This window comes from Poecilia formosa, unplaced genomic scaffold (assembly GCF_000485575.1).
Source record: "Poecilia formosa unplaced genomic scaffold, Poecilia_formosa-5.1.2 Scaffold11, whole genome shotgun sequence".
Taxonomy (NCBI): Eukaryota; Metazoa; Chordata; class Actinopteri; order Cyprinodontiformes; family Poeciliidae; genus Poecilia; species Poecilia formosa.
In genome coordinates this window covers 4,659,964-4,685,607 of record NW_006799950.1, presented here as the reverse complement: position 1 = coordinate 4,685,607, position 25,644 = coordinate 4,659,964, and the positions used below count along the sequence as shown (strand labels likewise).

Here is a 25,644-nt window from a genome sequence, read left to right as displayed (position 1 = left end):
GAGTACCTGCAAAATAGACATTGGGTAAATTTATTAGGCACACTTGTTCAATTGCAAGTTGTGGCCAGCGACTGAGCTTGAAATTGAAATGGCAAATTCAAGTCACATTGCAGCAACCCTATTCACTTAGAGGTCTAGACATGGTGAAGATAACTTTCTGAAGTTCGAACCGAGTATCAGACAGACTGAAGACACTTTCACCGCAGCACAGACATTTCTGACAGACAGGTTAGTCTGAATATCTCAGAAACTGCTGATCTACTGGGTTCACAGAAAACCCATCTCTCAAGTTTATAGAGAATGGCCTAAAAACAGAAAAGATATCCACTGACTGCCAGACTTATGTGATATGATAGGAAGGGAACCGTACCTCAAATAACCAGTCATTACAACCAGGATATGCAGAATACCATCTCTAAATGCAGAACATCTGAGCCCTGAAATCAGATAGGCTGTGGCAACACATCATCTGATTCAGACTAATTGAGTGCCTCTCATTTCAGTGACAAACCAGAAGTTGGACATTAACAGAGAAAGAAAAAGTAAAACATTGCCTGTTCCGATGAGACAATTTCAATCATGTCATTCAGGTGTTGGGGTCAGAATTTGGAGTACACAACATGAAAACATGGAGTACTTCAGGGTCCTTTGGCGGCTCTAAACGATCAGCGCTTTAAACAATAAAGCCTCCATGAGTGTTGTTGCCTCCCTTTGTCCCCACCATGTACATCTGATGGCTACATTCAGCAGGATAAGGCTCCATATCACAAGACTCTAACTATACCAAACTGGTTTCTTGGATATGATGAGTTCTCTATTCCAACGGCCTCCATAGTCACCACATCTTACTCAAATAGAGCAAACTGGGATGTTGTGGAAGAAGAAGCAACAAATCTGGACCAATTGTGTTTTACAATTTGTTAAGACTACGTCATTAAAACTTTATGAGGTTTTGAGGCAAAAATGGTGTCCAGATACACACAAGGTCTACTCAACAAAAGAGAAATTAAGGGTCAATTCTCATCATGAGGACAATGGAAGATTGTGAGGACTTGTGTTTGCACATGGTTTAATAACTGAATCCTGCAATGATTGACTGGAGCGCTCACGTTTTGTTTGTAGCATTTTCGGTTGATCCAGTATTTGGCAACGCTGACCTAAACCAGCATTTCTGCACCAACAAAATGATTCCAATGAGATGCAGGCCATTCAGTGAACTGCAGTGCCCTTTTAACATTTTTATAAATTACAGATCATTTCATTCCAGCTAGTTGTGGGCTGACAAGATGGCTTGAGATTAAAAAGGATTATAACCTACTGACAATCTGCAAAAACAGAAACTCTGGCATATACACTCTGTTGTTTTTCTCTGAATTTGTGGAGATGAATCAATGTTATTATCCAGCTAGGTTTAATGTAGCAAGAGTGGGCTTTACCAGAGTATTGTTGACAGCTTTTTAAATAAAAATGCAGTTTTTGACTTTCGTTGAAGAAGATAAGTTGAATAGTAATATTCAACTAATGATCCCGCAGCTCTTAATTTCTGAAGAAATTAAGAAATTGTGATAAATTGTGAGTGGTAGTCTTCTGTTAAAAAATAAATCTAGATTTATTTTTGACAAATATTTTCCAAATATGACAGCCTCCGCTGTTTCACTTTCTCCGTTTCTCACATTTTGAAAGTGGACATATAGTAAACAAACTGAATTCAGGACAAAATGGATGAATAATGAAATGAATAAATATGATGACTGCTGTCTTTACCCAAAATGACAGAGCATTCTTTTTCCTGGTAAAATTTCCTCTATGACCAGGAGGAGGCATTTGGTGTCTCTCCAGCAGCTCCGGTCATCTCCCGAGACCCGACCTTTACCTCTGATTCACTTTAACAAAGGTAGATCTGACCCCTGACACAATCTGGTGATGTATGGTCCAACATAATGTCAGACACAGAGAACTTCCCTTCAGATAATATTTTCACACTTATCTAACTTTTAGATAAAGGCAAGGGGCCTCTGGATCTAATCATTTAATCCTGTAACTTTTTTTCCTGTTTTATTGAGAAATCGAGAGGGGTATTTGAAGTTTTTCCCAGAAACCTGAGTTTTCTGCGGAAGATAAGGAAAGTTTTCTCCTGCCCTTTCTGCAACGACAAGGTCAGGCTCACCGCTGTGGGAGAAGAGGGAAAAAACAAGACCTGGTGTCAAACTTCAGCCTAATTAAGGAGTTGACCAAGTCAGTAAATGCTCCAGATCAATCCTAACATGGAGAGCAGGTTCCTAATGGTGGGACTGCTTAATATAGAGACAAGCCTCCAGTGTTGACAGCTAGAAGAACGATCCGTCTTCATTAAACCGCCAGTACTCGTGAAGTGGCAGTAATGAATGGCTATTTCTCTGCTCCTTTTCTCTCTCTTCTCTTTCCCCCCCATGTATTCTGCTCTTGTCTTTTAATTAACTTCACACCTTCCTCTGAAATTGTGACAACTCTTTTATATTTGGTGTGGATTAATTCAGCCTGACCAGATCTGTGGTTAAATCCTTCTTTTACAAAAATAATAATTATTTTAAAAAATGCTTGTAGGGACATTTTTATACTTTTCGACCATTACAGTTCAAAAGCTAAATTTTCCTTCTACTATTTTCTTCATCCGACCAATTTCCTGTGTGTACTACAGACGTTGACACCTACATGGCAGGCATTACAGATACAGCAGGTAAGACCACTTACAAGGCAATAGTTTGCTGCTGAATGTTCTTTCTTCAAGGTTATTTTCTGTGTATATTACTAATAAACAGTTCAATAAACCAAACATTAAGACTTACTTTAACCTTTTCTCTCTTTTTTTCCCATTTTTAAAATGTTTACTCAAGAGCACAGATGGGCGAATTTAAAATGTTTACGAGATATGTTGTGTAAATCTGCCATTTACACAAAATGAAATATATTAACATTAAATAATTCTGTTTAAACTTGCTGAAGTTCTTTAATTAAAGACAGATTTATCTGAACTACGAATGTCAAAAAGACAATCTAAATTAATAAGAATGAAAACTTATTTTACATTTCTGATCTAAATCTTCAGGAAAAAAAAAAGTCTGGGATGAAGTTAACATCAGCGAAGGTCTAAAACCAAGATGCCGATTTTCCTTGCTCTACATTTTTGTTTTTTATCTTTACCTGTGCTGACAATAGTATAACACTACTTGGCAAACTGAAACTGAAAGCTGCTAAGCAAACATTATTGTTTTTCAAGTTTTAGCATTTATGGAGCTTGTACAGAAGCTATATGGGGGATGGAGGAGTCAAAGAGAGGAGATCAATATGACATGAACATTTTTCCCCTCTCTGAGGAAAGCTGCAATGACCCCTCTTATTGTGAAAGGACTACCTTAATGTTAATGAAGCCTGGGGACAAGGAGGAATAAAGACATCCTGCAGAGACAACAGAGTTATTTGACCGGATTTAGTCAGAACAAGCAACAATACAGCTGAAGCCACTCAACTCTTAACTCTTCAAGGTTTCTTTACCCTTGTAATCAGTAAAACTGTAGCAAAATGTGAGAAGAAATCACAACTTCCTGTTATTCCAGATCCCTCCCACTACATGACTTTAACCCAAAGTTACCTACCAATCTGTACACCAGCAGTGTCTGACTGAATGTGACTCTTTGAGCAAAAGCCTTTTTAATGACCAGTTGTTACTGGGGGAAAAAAAAAGTTATTCAGGTTCTGTCCATTTAATGTGGCAAATTTTAGCTTTAAACATTGCAAAAAAAAGTCAAGAATAATGAGTTGGATTGTTTAAATGTACAATTAAAGAAGCAGCAGCACTAGTAGCTAATTATAAAATCATTTCTTTGAGAAGTCAAGTGATCAAAAATAAGTAATGAGAATTTGTTCAAACTGTAAAAAGTAATCAAATAAGATTTCACTTTCTGCTTAGTAATTGCATTAAAAGCTAGCAGGCTTTGAAGATGAAGTGGAGACAAAGATGGGAAATCAGAATAATTTTAGTTCTGAACCCCGGGTGTGATGTAGTTTTTTCTTTCATGTGGCTCACTGGGTTGTGTTTTATCAGATTTTTTTTAGTTGGTGGCGACAACCAATTACAAGTGATATTCTCAAAAAAAATATTGTCTTTAGACAAACATGTGCAGCTTGCAAAGCTTTTGATGTTTTCAATTTGGAAATAAGAGGAACATCCAAGAAGAGGAACTTGGACAATCAGATTTCCTTCTGCAGACGTTACCCAGTAAAGCATTTATTCTATTATTTAGGACTTAAATATGTTGTATCACACAATGTTTTGAAAGGTTGTTGTTTGTGGTCGATGTGGCCGTTTTTTCCAGCTATCATCTTAATGCAATATTGTTGCTGTAACTGCATGCGACTGTTCACGTTGTAGAGTGGTCGCCTTGCAATCAGAGAGTTAATTAGAGGGAGCTAAAATTAAAAAACAAATTTAATTAGTTGCACAACATAACTTTGAAGTTCATTTCAGATTTTTCCCCCGATAATATATACGACATCTATAAACAATAAGCTCCTGAGAGTTTGAGTCTATCTGTTCAATCAGCAAACGTTTAAGGTTTCATATGAGATGCTAACATAAAAAAGAAAATCTATTTCTCTGAAGCAAGTTTTGAAGACAGAAGACAGATGATATCTAGGTGACCCTGACCTGAAGTATTTTACTCGAACCATTTTACTTGAAATGTTCCATATGTTTGTCCTCAGAGTTTACAGATGGGGAGAAACTAAGATAAATTTACATTCAGCACAGGAAATTGAAGGAAAAAAAAACAAAAAAAAACACTTCCTTTATTTCAATGTGATGCTCAGGAAATGGGAAATTACAAAACTCTTTCTGAGTTGGTAACATTATTATACAAGAACATGCAATAAACTTCTCAGATGAGCATATGAGTTTGATTAGAGATTAATCAGGTCTCCATTTACTTTTACTCAACTTTTTTTTCTTTTTAAATAAGCTGTCTTTTTTATCTTTGTTTATTGGGTATCAGTAAAAAAAATACAATAAGGCAAACAAAACATAAAAATTAGCCAATTAAAAAGTCACTGCGGGTAAGACTGTTGATAGAATTGCTGCTCCTCTCATCACTGAAATGGACAGAAATCCAGAAAAAGGAAACGGGGATAAAAAAAAATAGGTGATAAGGAGGCCCTGGATATTTATATAAATACTAAATATGAGAGGAAGATTAGGTGCAGGTCACACTACTCTGAAGCAATCACTTACTAACAAAAAGAACAAAGTCAAAGAGAAAAAGTAGATGTAATTATCCAATTAATTATATTTATCCAATATCCAATTATCCAAGCATTGTCTTATCATTCAGCACAAATAGGAAAAAAAGAAATTAAAAGGCCGAAGAAAAAAATACATCTGAAGAATTTAATCACTTACCCAAGTCGCTTTAGAGCAAAAAAGCTTAAACTGATGGTTTTACTTGCAATTAAAAGAACAAGGGGCCCTCAGCACTTTTGGTGTATTGGCAGCAAATTTGTTGCACCGTGATAAACCCACTGCATCTATGTCAGGCTTCATGACAAACAGCTCATTACGCAAAATGAATTGGTAATGCTGCTCAGGGCTGAAGGAACTTCTCGGTTCTTGCGCGGATCCTAATGAGAAACAGGAAGATTAACAAATCAAGTGATAACAGGGCCACTTACTGTACAAGATCTGTCAAAATCGATGCTGTGATCTGAGCAGACGTTAATCAGAACTTTCCTACCGCCCGCCTCAAGTCACACGACTCAGCAGCTCCCAAAGTGAAAGAGTCAGGGCCCCATTTTGGGTCATGACATTCAAATTAAGGTTCCTGAGATGATTTCATGTTAAGCAAATTAAATATTTGCATTTTTTTTTGGCTGATTCCGTCTAAAAATAATGGCATGTCATTATGTCATGTTCTTGTTTCATTGGCTTTTTACCTATTTTTGTATAGTTTAAGACAAAACTACAAGTTCTGGCTAGAAATATTTTAGCAAGACCAGGGTATCTACATTAAAAGGTAAAAATACAAAGCAACAATTATTACTACTGCAGTTAAAATAAAACATTGATTATTACACTTATAACAACATCTATCTATCTATCTGTCATTTCAATTGTATTACACTGATCAAAACAAAGGTTCTAGTGAAACACCGGTGTCCGACTAAACATGCTGATGTAGTAAATTAAACCTTTTTGTTCTGTTCTTTATAGAGTAACTCAAGTATACTGAGCTCATTTAAGCTAGAAAATTAGCCGGCCTGAAGATAGCTGCTTTACAAATGATGCTTGTATCTCCCCACCTATAGAAACCATGCATCTAGCACTGGAAAATCTCCAAAAATTTGCCATTTATGTAATAAGTTTAGTTTTATTCCAACCAGAATTGTAATATAGCTCTATAAAGCTGTAAACTCTGGTCAATGCTGTCTCATGTACCAGTGAGTGCCCAATAAGCAAACTTAAGTCAAAACTTTAATGCTTGCAAGGAAACATTAGATCAATTACTGCAACTTACCCCAGAGACCAAACTGAATGATTTATTTAAAAGTACTAAAAAAAGGAAAGTTCCTTCTTTTATTTGATAAGAGATCCTGAAATGCCCCCCTCCACCCTCTTCTCCACCAGACATCCTTCATTTGATGTGAACAGACCTTCCTGTATTTGTGAAAGTTGTGTAATGCTGAAACTTTTAGAAAAAAGAAAAACAGCAAAACTTTAAATTTATTTCTGTTATGGCTGGGTTGGGAGGCAGGCTCTCAATTATGAAGAACAAAAAAATAAGAAAACGTGACATGAATCATCAGAGCAGAGAAGAAAAGGCCTGGTGACAGGCAGCAAAGTGAGTCAGATGACTTCCACAGACACAGAAATGCCTTCAGAGACGAGTGGTTTTTAAGCCGTATCTGAAATCCTCTAAGAGTCCACTGCTGATGGCACCCGCCTCCAATTTGCCCCATCGTCCTTAAAAACACCAGTGCCCACACTCTGTCCTTACTGTTGGACTGACAATTCGGTGAGAACAACGATATTTTATCCTCCTCAACAGAATAAAGAAGTAGCCTAATGAATGGTGGGTGTTGTATATATAAAGTCTCTGTTCATTCACTGAGTCACATCCTGGCCTCCTGTGTTGTACCCTCCTGCTCTGCATCCTTTCCAGCAGCTTCAAGCCAATCTGAATGCGTATGTATGAAACCAAATGCAGAGTTGGGACGTAAAAATAGTCTCGACACACCCAATACTATTTTCAGAGTACAGCAAGCAAAAGATTCCAAGGAAGACTTTAAAGACACTTTGTTTGCAACTGTGTGATGGAGGGGAAACGACACCGTCGATTATTCTGCATGATTGACACTGAAATTCAAAACATTGTTCTTAAAACAGTGTATTACAATAATCTAATTGCATCTATTAGATTATAAATGAAGATTGTAAACAACAAGATGTTGCAATAGGGTTAACTACATTTGACAAGCTCTATAAATTTCTGGTAGTAAGGCCACACGGACAGTGACAATTCTGGAAGTGAACAAATGTCCTACAATGTTGGATCTGGAAGTCATCCAGCCTTCTGGAAGTTCCCCTGTACTGACTGAGTTACATAATCAACATTTATTTTAGGATTACTACACTTGAAAACAATCCAGTTTTTCCTATTTACAACATTCACATCAGCGTCCATCTGTTCAGATACAGATTATTATGTATAGATTTCAGTTTCCACTATAAACCTCTAGCAGAAAACTGATGGGTTGAGTAAAGCTGCATTTGGAAAATACAATGCTGTGCAACAAAACAGTTTTAATATCTCTTTTTCTGTTGGGTTTCTTGCATATAATACCCTTAGACAGTAATCTGTCCAGATCCTAAAAAGACAGATCTTTTTCAATAAAACCCCACCATTGAGCTAAGAAGTAAAGTAAAACAGCTAGAACGATTAATATTTTCATATTTCCACTTTGTAAGCTGTACCTCTACCATAAACAATCGGATGCCAACATAAAGATTCATCAATTAAAGGGTTCCATGCAGTGAATCCCACCTTCTAACCTATACCATGCTGAAAAGAGAAAAAATAAATAAATCGATATTCACTTTCTAAACTGAAAATGGGCGGTAAAGCCCCTTAAGATGCATTGTCATCATTGCATCATCTTAAACCACAGTGAAATTTTACACCAGATCTCAATTTGGGTTTTCTTTGGTGATGGAAAAAGCTCAAAAGTCGGGGGAGGCCGAGCCTTTGAAGCCCAGCCCGACGATGCATAATGCAGAGGCCGTTAGCTGAGAGGACAGCAGGGGTTTGCAGGCTGCAGCCAGGCAGGAGAACTGAATACAGCCACCACACAAATACAGAAAAAAAAAACAAAAAAAACACTCCGATTAAACCCGTTTGGCAGCTGCAATATGTTCAGCAATTTGTGCACACTGCGTTGGCTTTGAAAAGGCGATCTGGCAAGACAAGCGTGTCGCTTTTTATCTTAAGAGATAACAACCAACAATTGTGGAGGAAAGAGTTGAAAAAGGATTCCCAAACAAATAACAGACGGCTGAGAAGGAGACGAGAAGGGTGACAAGCACAGATAATATGAAAGTGAACAAGTAATGTTTAAAAGAGAATGAGAAAGCAGCTGAGGCAGGTTGAGGTAGAATGCACAACAATAAAATGAAAGCGAAGATATTGCAAAGGCTGTCTGGGCAGCACCGTCTTTATTTTAATAAAGCAAAATAAAAGACAAAAGTAATTAAAGAAAAACAGAAAGGAAGAATAAATGAAGCTCAGATGCAGATGATGTGAATCAGTTTGAACATATGAATAGTAATTTAGTTCTGGGTCTGATCCAAGATATTGGCCTGTCTTCATGTCTCATCACAAACGATGGAAGGACAGAGCAAGAGATGGACAGACGGACAGGGGCCACATCTGAAACGACACAAGCTCAATTCAAGTCTGTTGTAATAAAGAAAGGGCTGAGATAAGAAGCAAAGCTCTTGATTTACCAGTTTGTCCTGAGATATGGATCAAAACCAAAAGAACAAGATCCCGTAAACAAGCTGAAGTAATCTCCCTCCGTGGGATCGGTCGGCCTCACACTGATGACACTGCAGCTCTGTTCTCCGGTGGGAACTCTGAGCCGATCCAACCCTCTGCCCCTTGAAATGTCTTGATCAGTACGCATTTGAAGGTTTTCTGGAAACACCCCACTGGGACAACATTCTGGGGCAGATCCACAACTTGCTAGACGGGCTGTAAATCCCCTCCCTTGGCCTGGAATCACCTGGGATGCCACAGAGTGAATACAGAGTTGTATGTCTGTATTCCTGGACCGAATGAAGAGACAGATGGACCGATACTGTCCATATTAAATCTGCCTAAATCTAAGCAATGCATCCAAAGCAACCAGCTGAATATTTGGTTACCAGGGTAACCCCAGCAATCTGAAAACGCAGTGAGGAATCTCCATATGGAAAGGGTTCTCTACCACGACCAGTCGTGAAAGCTCCAGCACCACCACATCTGTCAGTGACAGACCAATCACAATCTTGGCACACGTGGCGCCATTCAGCTCCGCTGGCATTTTACTACCTGCCTAACTGTTCACTAACACGGCTGTTGAGGTTAGAGATGGAAAGTGCTGCGATGCCAATAATGTTTTATTTTTTTTCTCCTCTCAGTTATTGAGAAGAGCACAAATTATGTTCAATCTGCCTTTTTTTTTTGTAAGAAAAGGTCTTTTTTGAAATCATACTACTCCTACATATCTTCATTATCTTTTGAGAGACGCAGTAAGTATTTTCATTAAAGTATCTCTTGTGAAATCAAGAATTGCAACAACAGCAAAACAAACAAAAAAAAACTGAATAAAACAATTCATAGAAACGGAAGATGGAAAAACAAAAATATTTGTTGTGATGGACACGAGAGCCTTCATTGAAAATAAAATATTTTTATGTTGTAGAGGAAAAAATGATGATAAACAGAGGTCAGCGAACAACAAAGAGGGACGAAAGAGCGGGAGGAAGTGTTGGTGGAAAAAGTGAGTGGGCAGCTGGGATGGAGATTGCTTTTCTTTCTGTTTTCTGGCCATAAGGGTTAATGTTCGAGCCCTGCAGCAAACATAGACATAAGATTCGTGACAGCAGAGCTGGCAAAACTAAACTCTGAACGGTTCAGCTGCTGCAAACAACACTGCTACCAAAAACCGCCATGGGCTGTACACAGAAATGTGCAAAAATAATGGATGCTAATTTGCTCTCAGGTATAATGTTTACCAACTCAACTCATGTACTATTACTTACAACAAAAATGCCCCCCACCCCCTTCCCTCTGCCCCGCTGTGACAAGCGGGTAATAACCGCAGCGTAATTGATTGCTTTGTCAACACTTTATGTAAGGTGTGTTGGCGAAATCGGCTCTTTGTCGTGATGCTGCAGAGCTCTGAATCCTCGGGCTGGAAACGGGAACAGCTTTCTCACCCTCCCACTCCTCCTCCTCCCGGGCTCCTACCACCATTTACTGCTGACCTCTGGGATCAACCAAACCCGAGCTCACATTTCTTTAGCGGCTCCATCTCTGGAGTCGTTCTTCCTCCACCTCCTCTTACCTTATGCATTTTCTTCTAAGCCATCACACCGAACAGCCACGTGTTCTATTTCTAGCAGCTCCACAGCTTTGCAGCAACACACCCAACAAGACGATGTGTGTTATGATACTGAAGCTTTATGAATCAAATCAAATCAAATCAAATCAAGCCTTGTCAAATTGAACTAATGACAGATTTTGAGGCAGTATTATTAGTGGAAAAAATATTAGTAAGACAAAGTATTTTCATCCTACTTAATGCAACACAATATTCAATGCATTAGGTCCATAACACTTCTTATTTTGTAAGTATTATGTAGTAAGCCACAATCACAACAACTGCATGGTGTTTATGAATAAAGCTGACTTGAGAAATATAGCAGGAAGCATTAAAAGTTGGCACTTTTAGACATAATACCCACATAGTATGATTAACAATTTAACAAATTTCTAAAATATTTGACTTTTTATTGAATTAGATGCACCGTAGTGCTGTGTTGTGAACCACATAAAGCACAATTTTATAAAGTATCCTTAGAACCACTGCCTAAGCATAGCAGTAAAGCCGTAGGTAAGTAACAAACTCACACCTTTATAAATTGAATTCCAAAAAGTGAAATAATTAGAAAATGAAATAATTGAATGGGGGAAACAAAAAAATATCACCTGGTATCAACTTAAATATGTAAACACATTTCTGTGTTGTTGTTTTTTTGGAAAAACATGCAAGGGAAGCATAAAAGATAAGAGAAATGTCCTTTGTCTGGAATAAAAAAAAAGTAGCCTGCCAATGATCTCAAAACTATATAAAACATATAAATCGGGTTCACATTTCTAAAAGATGGCGGACAGAATTAAACCTCCAAGGGATGAGCAATTCATCAAGAAAAAAAACAACTCAGGCAAAAGTAGTGGAGAAATTTAGATTATATGAGACAAAAAATGCATCTGATAGTTATTGTGCTTCATTTCACCATCAATGAAACATGGTTTCATCCAGCTGGATATGGATGGCGAACAACAGAATCCATTAATGTATGGTGTGTGTGGTATATATATATATATATATATGGCAGTATAATAAGGAGGCTTTCTCCACTCACCCTGGGCTGCCAGTTTTCGTACTGCTTCTGCAAGTTTGCCCCAATGGTCTCCAGGGCTTTTTGTGGACTCATTGACAGAGGATCTGACGAGAAAAACAAACACGGTGAAACCACACAGCCACCTCTGACTCGCACCCACACAGGCCAGCTGCACAAAACCGTCACACCTTGACAAAAAAAAAAAAAAAAAAAAAAAAACTAGTAAAATCGAGGTTGACAAGTGAGACATAATTACAGCTTCCACATTCAGGGTGTGAGTGTTAGGGAAATACAGTTTTGGCATTAAAAATGTAGAACAAAATTGAGGGATTTTAAAAATAATATCAGGATATCGCAACAGATGGCACTGAGAAAAAGAATAAATGTTAAACATCCGTTCAACTGTTTTCAGTAAGTGGAAAATCATCCGTTAGTAAGCCTGTGTGAATCACAAATATGCTTAAGAGATATGACATATTAATTTGTTTTTGCTGTTGTGTCACACTCCTATTTTCAGATAATCGATTAAACATTTCACAGTGCTCTCTGAACCCTGCTTTAAACCGCCTGCCGTGTTTCTTGGTCTCCATGAGGCTGGAGTTAAACTGAGATTACGCTACAAACACTGTGTTAACTAATTAGATACCTGTAGAAGGTGGTTGGCTGTGCTGGATTTTATTTAGGAGTATGGGAGTAGAAGTGGTGAATACAAACAAATTAAAAACTAGAATAATTTTCTTTTCATTTCAAACTGATAGTTTGTGTTGGTGTATCTCAGAAAATGCATTGAAATTTCCCGTAGTGAATGTTGTAAAGTGGAAATAAGTTCAGAGGATTTGTACATTTTTGCTTTGCACTGCTCGTGTTACTTGTAGACATATATGTATTTTAGACGTATATTTTGTATAAATTATTACAAAATAATTTATAGTTATAGATGTATAGAGCCTAGCAATTGATATTAGGGTCTTTGAAAACTGTACTGTACTTCAAAAACCACCACTAGGATTATGTGATGTTTTCTGAAGCAGTTTTCACAAAAACATGTTTACATTAAAACATTTCAAAGTTTGTTTATTCAAATACCGCTCCTTCACATGGGAAGAGTCGAAGACTGCAGAGCATTTTAGAGGACTGCAGAGCATTTTAGAGGACAGCAGTTGCTCTTACCATCTAATATTAGTAAACACTTTCTTACAATCTACAGCAATAAATAGGAAAACTATCCTTGCAGAGAAAGTTTGTCTAACTTAGGGAGCAGAGCTTCTGCTTCGATCTCACTCAATCTCAGGAGAGAAAAAACAAAGGTTGAACATTTCCAGTTAGGAGAAATGAGGGATCTGGTGATTTGCTTTGTCTGATTATTTTTCCAGGGTTTTTTTTATAACATTCTGGGTATTTGAATAAAAATATTAACCTTGAATTTCACAGAATAGTAATAGGGTCTAGTCATCTGTGGGGTTCACAAGATTGAAACAACCCAATGCTTAAACTGGCTTTTCAGACGATGATTTCAAGATGGCATTTGGACTAACTTATATCACCTTTATTTTAAAATCTAAAAGCCTTTAGAAGAATCTATTTTGCTAATGAAAACTCAGAAAAATAGCAGGTTTATTGTTTTGTTTGGCGCTTAAAACACTCTTTAGAAATCAGTTCATCATGAATTTAAATTTGTTAAAAGTTCAGATTTTTCAATGAGTCTGCAGTCAGATTACAAGATTTAAAATACTGAAACTCAATAAGTGACTTGGCACATTAAAGAGTTAGTCAATGTGAAAACCACTGCCTTTATTTAGTGCGATTAAACTTTCATCCTTTCTTAAATGCATATACTCTCATCCTTTCCTAAAAAGGTAACAGGTAAAAAGCCTTTAAGTCAAACAGCTTTCACATACGAAAATCATAAATGCATGTTTAATCCTTTCCTATACTTTTCAAGACTGCAGAGGCTCATGGATGACCATGGTTCATTTGAGAAACGGCCTGAGCTGAGGATTGAACCATCAAACTTTTCAGCACAGCACAGCCACTGCACCTCATGGGACAATTTAGGATACAGCTTCTGTTTCTTTCTGGTATTATTTTCAAAAATATCCTTAAGATTAAAATATTACGAGATACAGGACAGATTTAGAAGTGATAAAGTGCTAGATCTCCACTCATGCCAATAGAGATCTAGCATTTTCCCCAGCATCGGTGAATAAGACGTCCCTGGATGTGAATAATCTGACAAGCTGCTAAATGTCACTTCTTGTTGACATTTAACAGTTTTCAACGTGATCAACTAGCCGTAAAATGTAGAGCATTAAACTCTTCAGAGTCATTTAATAATTTGATTATTTTGTATGTCATTTGATTTAGGCTTGCAAAGATAATGCCCCATTTCTCATCGTTTAGATTTTTTTTTTACCTTCACCTGTCTCAAATTTGAATTTCTGTTAAGAGCACCTCAATCTTTATTGAAAAGTAGATTTTTTTTTTTCATTTATATGTTTGTTATTAGGAAGGATATACTCACCTATCCAACACTCCAGCCTGGCACAGGGGGATGTCTTGACCACATCAGGGGGGTCCACTCCCACATTGAGACACAGAACCAGAGCAACACTCACCGTCTTCATCTGTAGGGACACACACACGCACGCACGCACACACACACACACACACAAAGCATGTAATCCTGTCAAAAATTGGATCGTTTTCAAAAGCCCCACTTTTCTTTTAAGAAATAAACTCTCCTAAGAAACCACGTCTGTAACTAAATTTGTCTAGAATACCTTTGCACCAAACTTTTAATATGTCTTTTATCTGCTTTCACTTTTGAAATACAGATTGAACCTATAAATATCAAAACAGAAAAGTATAACGCATATTTACTGGCAGCACCACATACGCCAACACTAACGCAGGAAGTGAGTAAAGACGTAAACCTGAACATGAAATAAAGTAAACATTGATTTGTGGGTTATGTTGCCAATCCTGACACACATCACCAGCCCCTGGCAGGCAGCTTAGGTTCCCTGCTGCGCAAATTAAATATTGAACTAGCATGGAGCCATTACCACCTGAAACACTTTCCGTTGTGTCATGACAGACGTCAAGCTTTTTGACGTTGTGTGGATTCATCCTGAAGCTCCTAATGAGCCTGAATCAGGTCACCTACCTAAAGAGCTGAACTTGCACTCACCTGTATGAACAGATGTGAAAGAACTGCATTTATAGAAAAAGACTTTTAAAAACAGAAATGAAAATATGTTTCTTTTGCAATGCTCAATAATTGCTTGTCTGAATGCAGTATAATTTTTCCTTTGCTGTCTAGTGCTTTAAGACATCAATATTTCAGTCAAGTTCTTATTTTTCAGGACACACCAAACACTTTTTATGAAAATCCTGGTTCAATACTGATTGTACATTTACTGAAACTGATTTATAGTCCACACAATATTGTTTATTTGATAATAAATGTTGCCAAGTCAGATGTGAGTTCATGAGGGTTTTATCAAAGTTAATCAGGAAAGATAATATTTGTTCTCATCTTTTCTGTTATGACTGTATACTTATCAGGGACTTGTGTTTAACTGTCTCCCTTAACAGGGCTACCACCTGCTATGAACTTTGGGTGCTCCCAGTTTTTCTGCATCATTGCTTCTGTATTGATAAGTGTCTCTTTCTTGGACGGTACCACTGACAGAACTATTGTTGCCGTTAGCTACATGTCCCCTCTTTGTCATACAAAGTGTTTCTTCATTTAGCCGTTTCTCAATCCTGGTTGTCACCATTCACAGAGCTTATGGTGGAAATAGCCATGTTTACGCTCTTTGTTTTCCTTGCCAATAGAAAGTACTCCTAGCTCAGTGCAGCTGTTTGGTTTTACAGGGACATGCAAGGGCTATTGCTACTTTGACTAAATATGCTCAACGCTTCTCTGTTGAGCTGTGTTTCTCTCCTGGATGGAAGTTATTGCTGCCTTTCAGTTTGTGTATTCTCTATTTTCTTTTTATTGAAAACAGAACATAATTAGAAAGAACGATGCGTTTGGTGACCACTATCATTGCAACATTCCCGGTCGTTTTCTGGTACCATTACTAGCTAATAACTTAAAGATGACTTTGATATGTAGGTCATAACAGCACAGCCAGGCGACCTTTTACAAACACCGTATTGTAGACCCACTGAGCATGTGCTGCATGTCTGCTGTGGGTTATGTGCAACCTTCTGGCTGAGCAGGTTCTGGAGGCCTGTTATTGTGAAACTAATTAAGCCCCCCTGTGTCTTCCCACCAAATGACTAAAAGGTCAGTATGCCAGTGGGACTCAGCGGGGTTACACTTGACATGTACATGCAGCCTTATACACAAAGGCAAAGTAGATTACATCACTTCATTCATTTAAGCTTGATTTTTTTTTTCACGCCATGCCCTTTTCTTCCCTGCACAGTGAATGTCAAGACCTATCCTCATGAATGGAAAGTTCTTTGACAGTTTTCAAGTCCAACGTTTGAAACAAAGGAAACAGCTGTGCTACACAACTAAAAAGTGATGCACAAATGCCTCTGCAGTTGCATCTTACTATATAAAAGTTGGTGCAAGTGTGCGCTAGCAGTAAAGTTATAAAAATGGAAAACTTTGCTTGGCACCCTTTAACATAAAACCTGAGAAAGTTGAAAAATGTACATCTTTAGGGTAAAATAATTTTTATCATTTTTACAGTTTAAAAGAAATATAGCCTCTTAGCTCGACAATAAATTGTCCCAGAAATTATTGCGATAGACGATAACGTTGTTTTGGGACCATTTTCAACTAATATAATTATGGCATAATAATACAAGTACATCCTCTTAAATATCAATAAAACTATAATTTCTACAGACCAAGTAGAGCTGGAACTGGAAGACATTTTAAATGTCCAATAGCACTAACGAGATAACCAAAAGTAATAAGTGAAACTGAAACAAAACTCCCCCAAACACAACCAAAATAATAAATTAAATGCATTATGAAGTCTCTGTGAACAAAATTGCTCTTCAAAAATATTAATCACTGATCTCATCCTTCAGCTAAAAGAAACAAGAAGAGAAGGGGTCAGTCGAGATGTACTAGAGTGAAGCCTTTTGTCATCCACTCTGGTCGAAATACAGACAGGAGGAAAACAAACATGCATGCAAATTGAAATTATTGAGTTCATTCTAATTTATCGTGCAATTAATTGATATATTGCTTATTTTGACAGGCTTACTCTTTGATAAGGAAAAAGGTTTGCTGGGCCTCGCCAATCACTTCAAGTCCCATTTTATCTGTCACCAGTATAAAGTGAAAATATGCCTGATTTATATAGTGGCAGTTCTTGCCATTTGCAAACAGAAAGTAGAAAGAAGAACTCAAAACCCAGATGTCTCTGTGTTTATTGTAAACAATAAAAAAAAAAGTTTGTTTCTGTTTTTTTAAATTAAAGCGTTACATGCCAAAAAATGGTCCATAATTTTGTTTTATGCACTCTACAAGCTTGCACTGTCAGAGAAAAGATGTGGTTTAACAAGAAAGAAAAACATGAGATTTGCCCTTTAAAATACACCATCTGAAAATGGCAGGACAGTTTGGAGAAATATGATCTGGAAGTCCAGAGGGAAAAGAGAGATGTTTCTGTCATTCCAGGTAAAATGTCAAAGCAAACTGCTTGGAAAATTGTAAGGTCATTTCCCTTTTTACGTTAATCTGAGCCAGCAAATGCCAGGAAAACCTGATAACTCACCAAACATCAGTCACATCACTGAAGGCCCAGCACCACAACAATGTTAATTATGATTACGATGAAGTGGCTCACTACAGGAAGATAGTCAAAATCCTATTAAAACAGCCCTGATTACATTATTTATTTTGATCCTGCATCTGACAGAGGTAATTTACAAAACATTTGATTCTCATTTGCACTCAGATACAGCAGATAAATGTGGGATTTTTCACAATCCAACGTGGCATTTGAGTATGACAGCACACAGATGTGCTCCACATTATTCTCATTGATTTATACGCTTGTTTGTTTTGAACCGTAATACAGACACACGCACACAAAAACAACACAAACAGGAGGGCCGTCGTCAGCCTTCATAGCTTATATTAATAAAACAGTTTGTGCCCCGAGAGAAGCTGTCAGATTTAAATCGTTGCTGATTTAGTGGGGTGAAGTGGCCGTGAGCATAAAATTGACTTAAATCAATAACAAATCTGAGTGTGAGCGGTGAAATAATGAAGAAAGGTAATCTCATCCTTAAACTTTATGCGTTTGTAAGAATTAGGTCTGCTGTGGCAATACAAGATCTCCAGAGCTACATTTATCTTTTTGTAAATGAGCAACAAATGCTGAATTAAAATATATGGCAGCTAACAATACAAATATAGCACATTTGACGTGATGACATCTAGCAGGTATATTTCAAAAATATACCTGCTGTTCCTCCAAATCTGTGAAAACTACAAGTCATATAATCAATGTCACGGTACAATATATGCGCCTGCTTTATGGTTATGACATCAGAATCTACCTCAAGATAAAGAAAATGTTAATGAAGTCATGTTTGGTTTTCGCCGATGACTTTTTCTTTTTCTTCCCACTTGTTCTTAAGATGTTTTATCTTCTTCAAAAACAGTTGGGACCAAATGGGCCGACTAAAAGCCTAACTCCTCTCGAGGGCGTCTGAATCTGCCTGACCCTCTCTTTTCACTTTGTGCTCACAACATGTTTTCATTTGGTTGGAACTCCCACTGGTTTCAGGTCCTGCATTAAAATATGGACTGCATTATAGTGCCACAGTGCCTATGGAAAACCCAAGGCACTGTTTTCTATGCGTAAACTCCACTCGACAAAGCATTAATAAATTACACAATGTCTTCTATCAGTGTTATGCAGGTGAGAATCAGCTGTACTAGACCTTCATAACTAATAATGGTGGTAATCTTAGTGACTGATATGTGAAAGTATGCGTGGTAGAAAATATGGGTCAGTTGGGATCAATACCCTCAACACAGTATTATATCAACATCCCAATTTCAAGTATTACTAATATTGTGCAGCCATACTTTCAAAACTGATCACATTCATCTAACATACCTATACTGGTTAGCACGTACGGTTTTGCTATTGTCTGCTTAAAGTTTAATCAATCCAAGTGCTTCAAATTTTAAACTAGAAATTACAAATTATCAAATCTGTGATATGGAAAGTTTAGCTCAGCCAAAATAGGAGGCGACCAAACAAAGGACAATCTTGTTAGCAAGCTGCAGATTAAATCACTCTCATCTTGTTCTTGATTATCCTGCCTGCATATAAGCAAAATGGTGCCACAATGGTGTGCTGTGTGCTCCCTCTGTGCTTTTATTACCAACTTTTGTCACCCAACCTGAGGAGCAGGAAACCTTCCCTAAAATGTATGCAGAGGCTCATCTGCTGGGATTTAACCACCACTTGACCCAGAACAAGATTGTGGCTTATTTAATGGCCTGATCATTTCAGTCTTGAATGGCTGAAACAAGAAAACTAGATTATAAATGAGAAAATGCAACAAGATGCAGAGAACAAAAAAAAACAAAAAACAAAAAAAAACAGTGAAAACTCTTCTAGCAGCTGCAATTTTGTGTGTGTATGCATCTGAGTCTCTGCTTCAGTCCTGTGCATTAAAATTGGATGCAGAGCTCTTCTTGTTAATAACGACATGGGACTCCGGGGGATTTCCGAGCCTTTTCCCTCGGGGGCCTTTTTAGACTCCCATTCAGCCCGCATCAGGGCCCGCTGGCCGATCAATGACTCCTGATTAATCCATTTATCGGGTCGGCAGTGAATGAAGGTTATTAAACCTGTGGTGAACATCGATCTTCCCGACTCGTTCTGTCACTAGCAGAAAACAGGAGCAGGTGAAAAACTGGACTGAAGCTGACAAANAGGGAAATACAGTTTTGGCATTAAAAATGTAGAACAAAATTGAGGGATTTTAAAAATAATATCAGGATATCGCAACAGATGGCACTGAGAAAAAGAATAAATGTTAAACATCCGTTCAACTGTTTTCAGTAAGTGGAAAATCATCCGTTAGTAAGCCTGTGTGAATCACAAATATGCTTAAGAGATATGACATATTAATTTGTTTTTGCTGTTGTGTCAGACTCCTATTTTCAGATAACCGATTAAACATTTCACGGTGCTCTCTGAACCCTGCTTTAAACCGCCTGCCGTGTTTCTTGGTCTCCATGAGGCTGGAGTTAAACTGAGATTACGCTACAAACACTGTGTTAACTAATTAGATACCTGTAGAAGGTGGTTGGCTGTGCTGGATTTTATTTAGGAGTATGGGAGTAGAAGTGGTGAATACAAACAAATTAAAAACTAGAATAATTTTCTTTTCATTTCAAACTGATAGTTTGTGTTGGTGTATCTCAGAAAATGCATTGAAATTTCCCGTAGTGAATGTTGTAAAATAAGTTCAGAGGATTTGTACATTTTTGCTTTGCACTGCTCGTGTTACTTGTAGACATATATGTATTTTAGACGTATATTTTGTATAAATTATTACAAAATAATTTATAGTTATAGATGTATAGAGCCTAGCAATTGATATTAGGGTCTTTGAAAACTGTACTGCACTTCAAAAACCACCACTATGATTATGTGATGGTTTCTGAAGCAGTTTTCACAAAAACATGTTTACATTAAAACATTTCAAAGTTTGTTTATTCAAATACCGCTCCTTCACATGGGAAGAGTCGAAGACTGCAGAGCATTTTAGAGGACTGCAGAGCATTTTAGAGGACAGCAGTTGCTCTTACCATCTAATATTAGTAAACACTTTCTTACAATCTACAGCAATAAATAGGAAAACTATCCTTGCAGAGAAAGTTTGTCTAACTTAGGGAGCAGAGCTTCTGCTTCGATCTCACTCAATCTCAGGAGAGAAAAAAAAATGGCTGAACATTTCCAGTTAGGAGAAATGAGGGATCTGGTGATTTGCTTTGTCTGATTATTTTTCCAGGGTTTTTTTTATAACATTCTGGGTATTTGAATAAAAATATTAACCTTGAATTTCACAGAATAGTAATAGGGTCTAGTCATCTGTGGGGTTCACAAGATTGAAACAACCCAATGCTTAAACTGGCTTTTCAGACGATGATTTCAAGATGGCATTTGGACTAACTTATATCACCTTTATTTTAAAATCTAAAAGCCTTTAGAAGAATCTATTTTGCTAATGAAAACTCAGAAAAATAGCAGGTTTATTGTTTTGTTTGGCGCTTAAAACACTCTTTAGAAATCAGTTCATCATGAATTTAAATTTGTTAAAAGTTATGATTTTTCAATGAGTCTCCAGTCAGATTACAAGATTTAAAATACTGAAACTCAATAAGTGACTTGGCACATTAAAGAGTTAGTCAATGTGAAAACCACTGCCTTTATTTAGTGCGATTAAACTTTCATCCTTTCTTAAATGCATATACTCTCATCCTTTCCTAAAAAGGTAACGGGTAAAAAGCCTCTAAGTCAAACAGCTTTCACATACGAAAATCATAAATGCATGTTTAATCCTTTCCTATACTTTTCAAGACTGCAGAGGCTCATGGATGACCATGGTTCATTTGAGAAACGGCCTGAGCTGAGGATTGAACCATCAAACTTTTCAGCACAGCACAGCCACTGCACCTCATGGGACAATTTAGGATACAGCTTCTGTTTCTTTCTGGTATTATTTTCAAAAATATCCTTAAGATTAAAATATTACGAGATACGGGACAGATTTAGAAGTGATAAAGTGCTAGATCTCCACTCATGCCAATAGAGATCTAGCATTTTCCCCAGCATCGGTGAATAAGACGTCCCTGGATGTGAATAATCTGACAAGCTGCTAAATGTCACTTCTTGTTGACATTTAACAGTTTTCAACGTGATCAACTAGCCGTAAAATGTAGAGCATTAAACTCTTCAGAGTCATTTAATAATTTGATTATTTTGTATGTCATTTGATTTAGGCTTGCAAAGATAATGCCCCATTTCTCATCGTTTAGATTTTTTTTTTACCTTCACCTGTCTCAAATTTGAATTTCTGTTAAGAGCACCTCAATCTTTATTGAAAAGTAGATTTTTTTTTTTCATTTATATGTTTGTTATTAGGAAGGATATACTCACCTATCCAACACTCCAGCCTGGCACAGGGGGATGTCTTGACCACATCAGGGGGGTCCACTCCCACATTGAGACACAGAACCAGAGCAACACTCACCGTCTTCATCTGTAGGGACACACACACGCACGCACGCACACACACACACACACACAAAGCATGTAATCCTGTCAAAAATTGGATCGTTTTCAAAAGCCCCACTTTTCTTTTAAGAAATAAACTCTCCTAAGAAACCACGTCTGTAACTAAATTTGTCTAGAATACCTTTGCACCAAACTTTTAATATGTCTTTTATCTGCTTTCACTTTTGAAATACAGATTGAACCTATAAATATCAAAACAGAAAAGTATAACGCATATTTACTGGCAGCACCACATACGCCAACACTAACGCAGGAAGTGAGTAAAGACGTAAACCTGAACATGAAATAAAGTAAACATTGATTTGTGGGTTATGTTGCCAATCCTGACACACATCACCAGCCCCTGGCAGGCAGCTTAGGTTCCCTGCTGCGCAAATTAAATATTGAACTAGCATGGAGCCATTACCACCTGAAACACTTTCCGTTGTGTCATGACAGACGTCAAGCTTTTTGACGTTGTGTGGATTCATCCTGAAGCTCCTAATGAGCCTGAATCAGGTCACCTACCTAAAGAGCTGAACTTGCACTCACCTGTATGAACAGATGTGAAAGAACTGCATTTATAGAAAAAGACTTTTAAAAACAGAAATGAAAATATGTTTCTTTTGCAATGCTCAATAATTGCTTGTCTGAATGCAGTATAATTTTTCCTTTGCTGTCTAGTGCTTTAAGACATCAATATTTCAGTCAAGTTCTTATTTTTCAGGACACACCAAACACTTTTTATGAAAATCCTGGTTCAATACTGATTGTACATTTACTGAAACTGATTTATAGTCCACACAATATTGTTTATTTGATAATAAATGTTGCCAAGTCAGATGTGAGTTCATGAGGGTTTTATCAAAGTTAATCAGGAAAGATAATATTTGTTCTCATCTTTTCTGTTATGACTGTATACTTATCAGGGACTTGTGTTTAACTGTCTCCCTTAACAGGGCTACCACCTGCTATGAACTTTGGGTGCTCCCAGTTTTTCTGCATCATTGCTTCTGTATTGATAAGTGTCTCTTTCTTGGACGGTACCACTGACAGAACTATTGTTGCCGTTAGCTACATGTCCCCTCTTTGTCATACAAAGTGTTTCTTCATTTAGCCGTTTCTCAATCCTGGTTGTCACCATTCACAGAGCTTATGGTGGAAATAGCCATGTTTACGCTCTTTGTTTTCCTTGCCAATAGAAAGTACTCCTAGCTCAGTGCAGCTGTTTGGTTTTACAGGGACATGCAAGGGCTATTGCTACTTTGACTAAATATGCTCAACGCTTCTCTGTTGAGCTGTGTTTCTCTCCTGGATGGAAGTTATTGCTGCCTTTCAGTTTGTGTATTCTCTATTTTCTTTTTATTGAAAACAGAACATAATTAGAAAGAACGATGCGTTTGGTGACCACTATCATTGCAACATTCCCGGTCGTTTTCTGGTACCATTACTAGCTAATAACTTAAAGATGACTTTGATATGTAGGTCATAACAGCACAGCCAGGCGACCTTTTACAAACACCGTATTGTAGACCCACTGAGCATGTGCTGCATGTCTGCTGTGGGTTATGTGCAACCTTCTGGCTGAGCAGGTTCTGGAGGCCTGTTATTGTGAAACTAATTAAGCCCCCCTGTGTCTTCCCACCAAATGACTAAAAGGTCAGTATGCCAGTGGGACTCAGCGGGGTTACACTTGACATGTACATGCAGCCTTATACACAAAGGCAAAGTAGATTACATCACTTCATTCATTTAAGCTTGATTTTTTTTTTCACGCCATGCCCTTTTCTTCCCTGCACAGTGAATGTCAAGACCTATCCTCATGAATGGAAAGTTCTTTGACAGTTTTCAAGTCCAACGTTTGAAACAAAGGAAACAGCTGTGCTACACAACTAAAAAGTGATGCACAAATGCCTCTGCAGTTGCATCTTACTATATAAAAGTTGGTGCAAGTGTGCGCTAGCAGTAAAGTTATAAAAATGGAAAACTTTGCTTGGCACCCTTTAACATAAAACCTGAGAAAGTTGAAAAATGTACATCTTTAGGGTAAAATAATTTTTATCATTTTTACAGTTTAAAAGAAATATAGCCTCTTAGCTCGACAATAAATTGTCCCAGAAATTATTGCGATAGACGATAACGTTGTTTTGGGACCATTTTCAACTAATATAATTATGGCATAATAATACAAGTACATCCTCTTAAATATCAATAAAACTATAATTTCTACAGACCAAGTAGAGCTGGAACTGGAAGACATTTTAAATGTCCAATAGCACTAACGAGATAACCAAAAGTAATAAGTGAAACTGAAACAAAACTCCCCCAAACACAACCAAAATAATAAATTAAATGCATTATGAAGTCTCTGTGAACAAAATTGCTCTTCAAAAATATTAATCACTGATCTCATCCTTCAGCTAAAAGAAACAAGAAGAGAAGGGGTCAGTCGAGATGTACTAGAGTGAAGCCTTTTGTCATCCACTCTGGTCGAAATACAGACAGGAGGAAAACAAACATGCATGCAAATTGAAATTATTGAGTTCATTCTAATTTATCGTGCAATTAATTGATATATTGCTTATTTTGACAGGCTTACTCTTTGATAAGGAAAAAGGTTTGCTGGGCCTCGCCAATCACTTCAAGTCCCATTTTATCTGTCACCAGTATAAAGTGAAAATATGCCTGATTTATATAGTGGCAGTTCTTGCCATTTGCAAACAGAAAGTAGAAAGAAGAACTCAAAACCCAGATGTCTCTGTGTTTATTGTAAACAATAAAAAAAAAAGTTTGTTTCTGTTTTTTTAAATTAAAGCGTTACATGCCAAAAAATGGTCCATAATTTTGTTTTATGCACTCTACAAGCTTGCACTGTCAGAGAAAAGATGTGGTTTAACAAGAAAGAAAAACATGAGATTTGCCCTTTAAAATACACCATCTGAAAATGGCAGGACAGTTTGGAGAAATATGATCTGGAAGTCCAGAGGGAAAAGAGAGATGTTTCTGTCATTCCAGGTAAAATGTCAAAGCAAACTGCTTGGAAAATTGTAAGGTCATTTCCCTTTTTACGTTAATCTGAGCCAGCAAATGCCAGGAAAACCTGATAACTCACCAAACATCAGTCACATCACTGAAGGCCCAGCACCACAACAATGTTAATTATGATTACGATGAAGTGGCTCACTACAGGAAGATAGTCAAAATCCTATTAAAACAGCCCTGATTACATTATTTATTTTGATCCTGCATCTGACAGAGGTAATTTACAAAACATTTGATTCTCATTTGCACTCAGATACAGCAGATAAATGTGGGATTTTTCACAATCCAACGTGGCATTTGAGTATGACAGCACACAGATGTGCTCCACATTATTCTCATTGATTTATACGCTTGTTTGTTTTGAACCGTAATACAGACACACGCACACAAAAACAACACAAACAGGAGGGCCGTCGTCAGCCTTCATAGCTTATATTAATAAAACAGTTTGTGCCCCGAGAGAAGCTGTCAGATTTAAATCGTTGCTGATTTAGTGGGGTGAAGTGGCCGTGAGCATAAAATTGACTTAAATCAATAACAAATCTGAGTGTGAGCGGTGAAATAATGAAGAAAGGTAATCTCATCCTTAAACTTTATGCGTTTGTAAGAATTAGGTCTGCTGTGGCA

General features: G+C 37.3%; 1 protein-coding gene across 4 annotated transcripts in view; it reads right to left on the bottom strand.

Moving 5' to 3' along the window:
* The window catches only part of rptor (regulatory associated protein of MTOR, complex 1), a 127,576-nt gene extending 113,241 nt beyond the window's left edge, over positions 1–14,335 (bottom strand). For all 4 annotated transcript variants that reach the window (XM_016667365.1, XM_007545000.2, XM_007545007.2 and 1 more), the window contains exons 1-2: positions 14,214–14,335; positions 11,714–11,796 (exon numbers count right to left, since the gene is read on the bottom strand). In XM_016667365.1, coding sequence (XP_016522851.1) covers positions 11,714–11,796; positions 14,214–14,316 — 186 coding nt within the window. In that variant the 5' untranslated portion in view covers positions 14,317–14,335. The remainder of the gene's footprint in view (positions 1–11,713; positions 11,797–14,213) is intronic.
* Between the last annotated feature and the right edge of the window lie 11,309 nt (positions 14,336–25,644).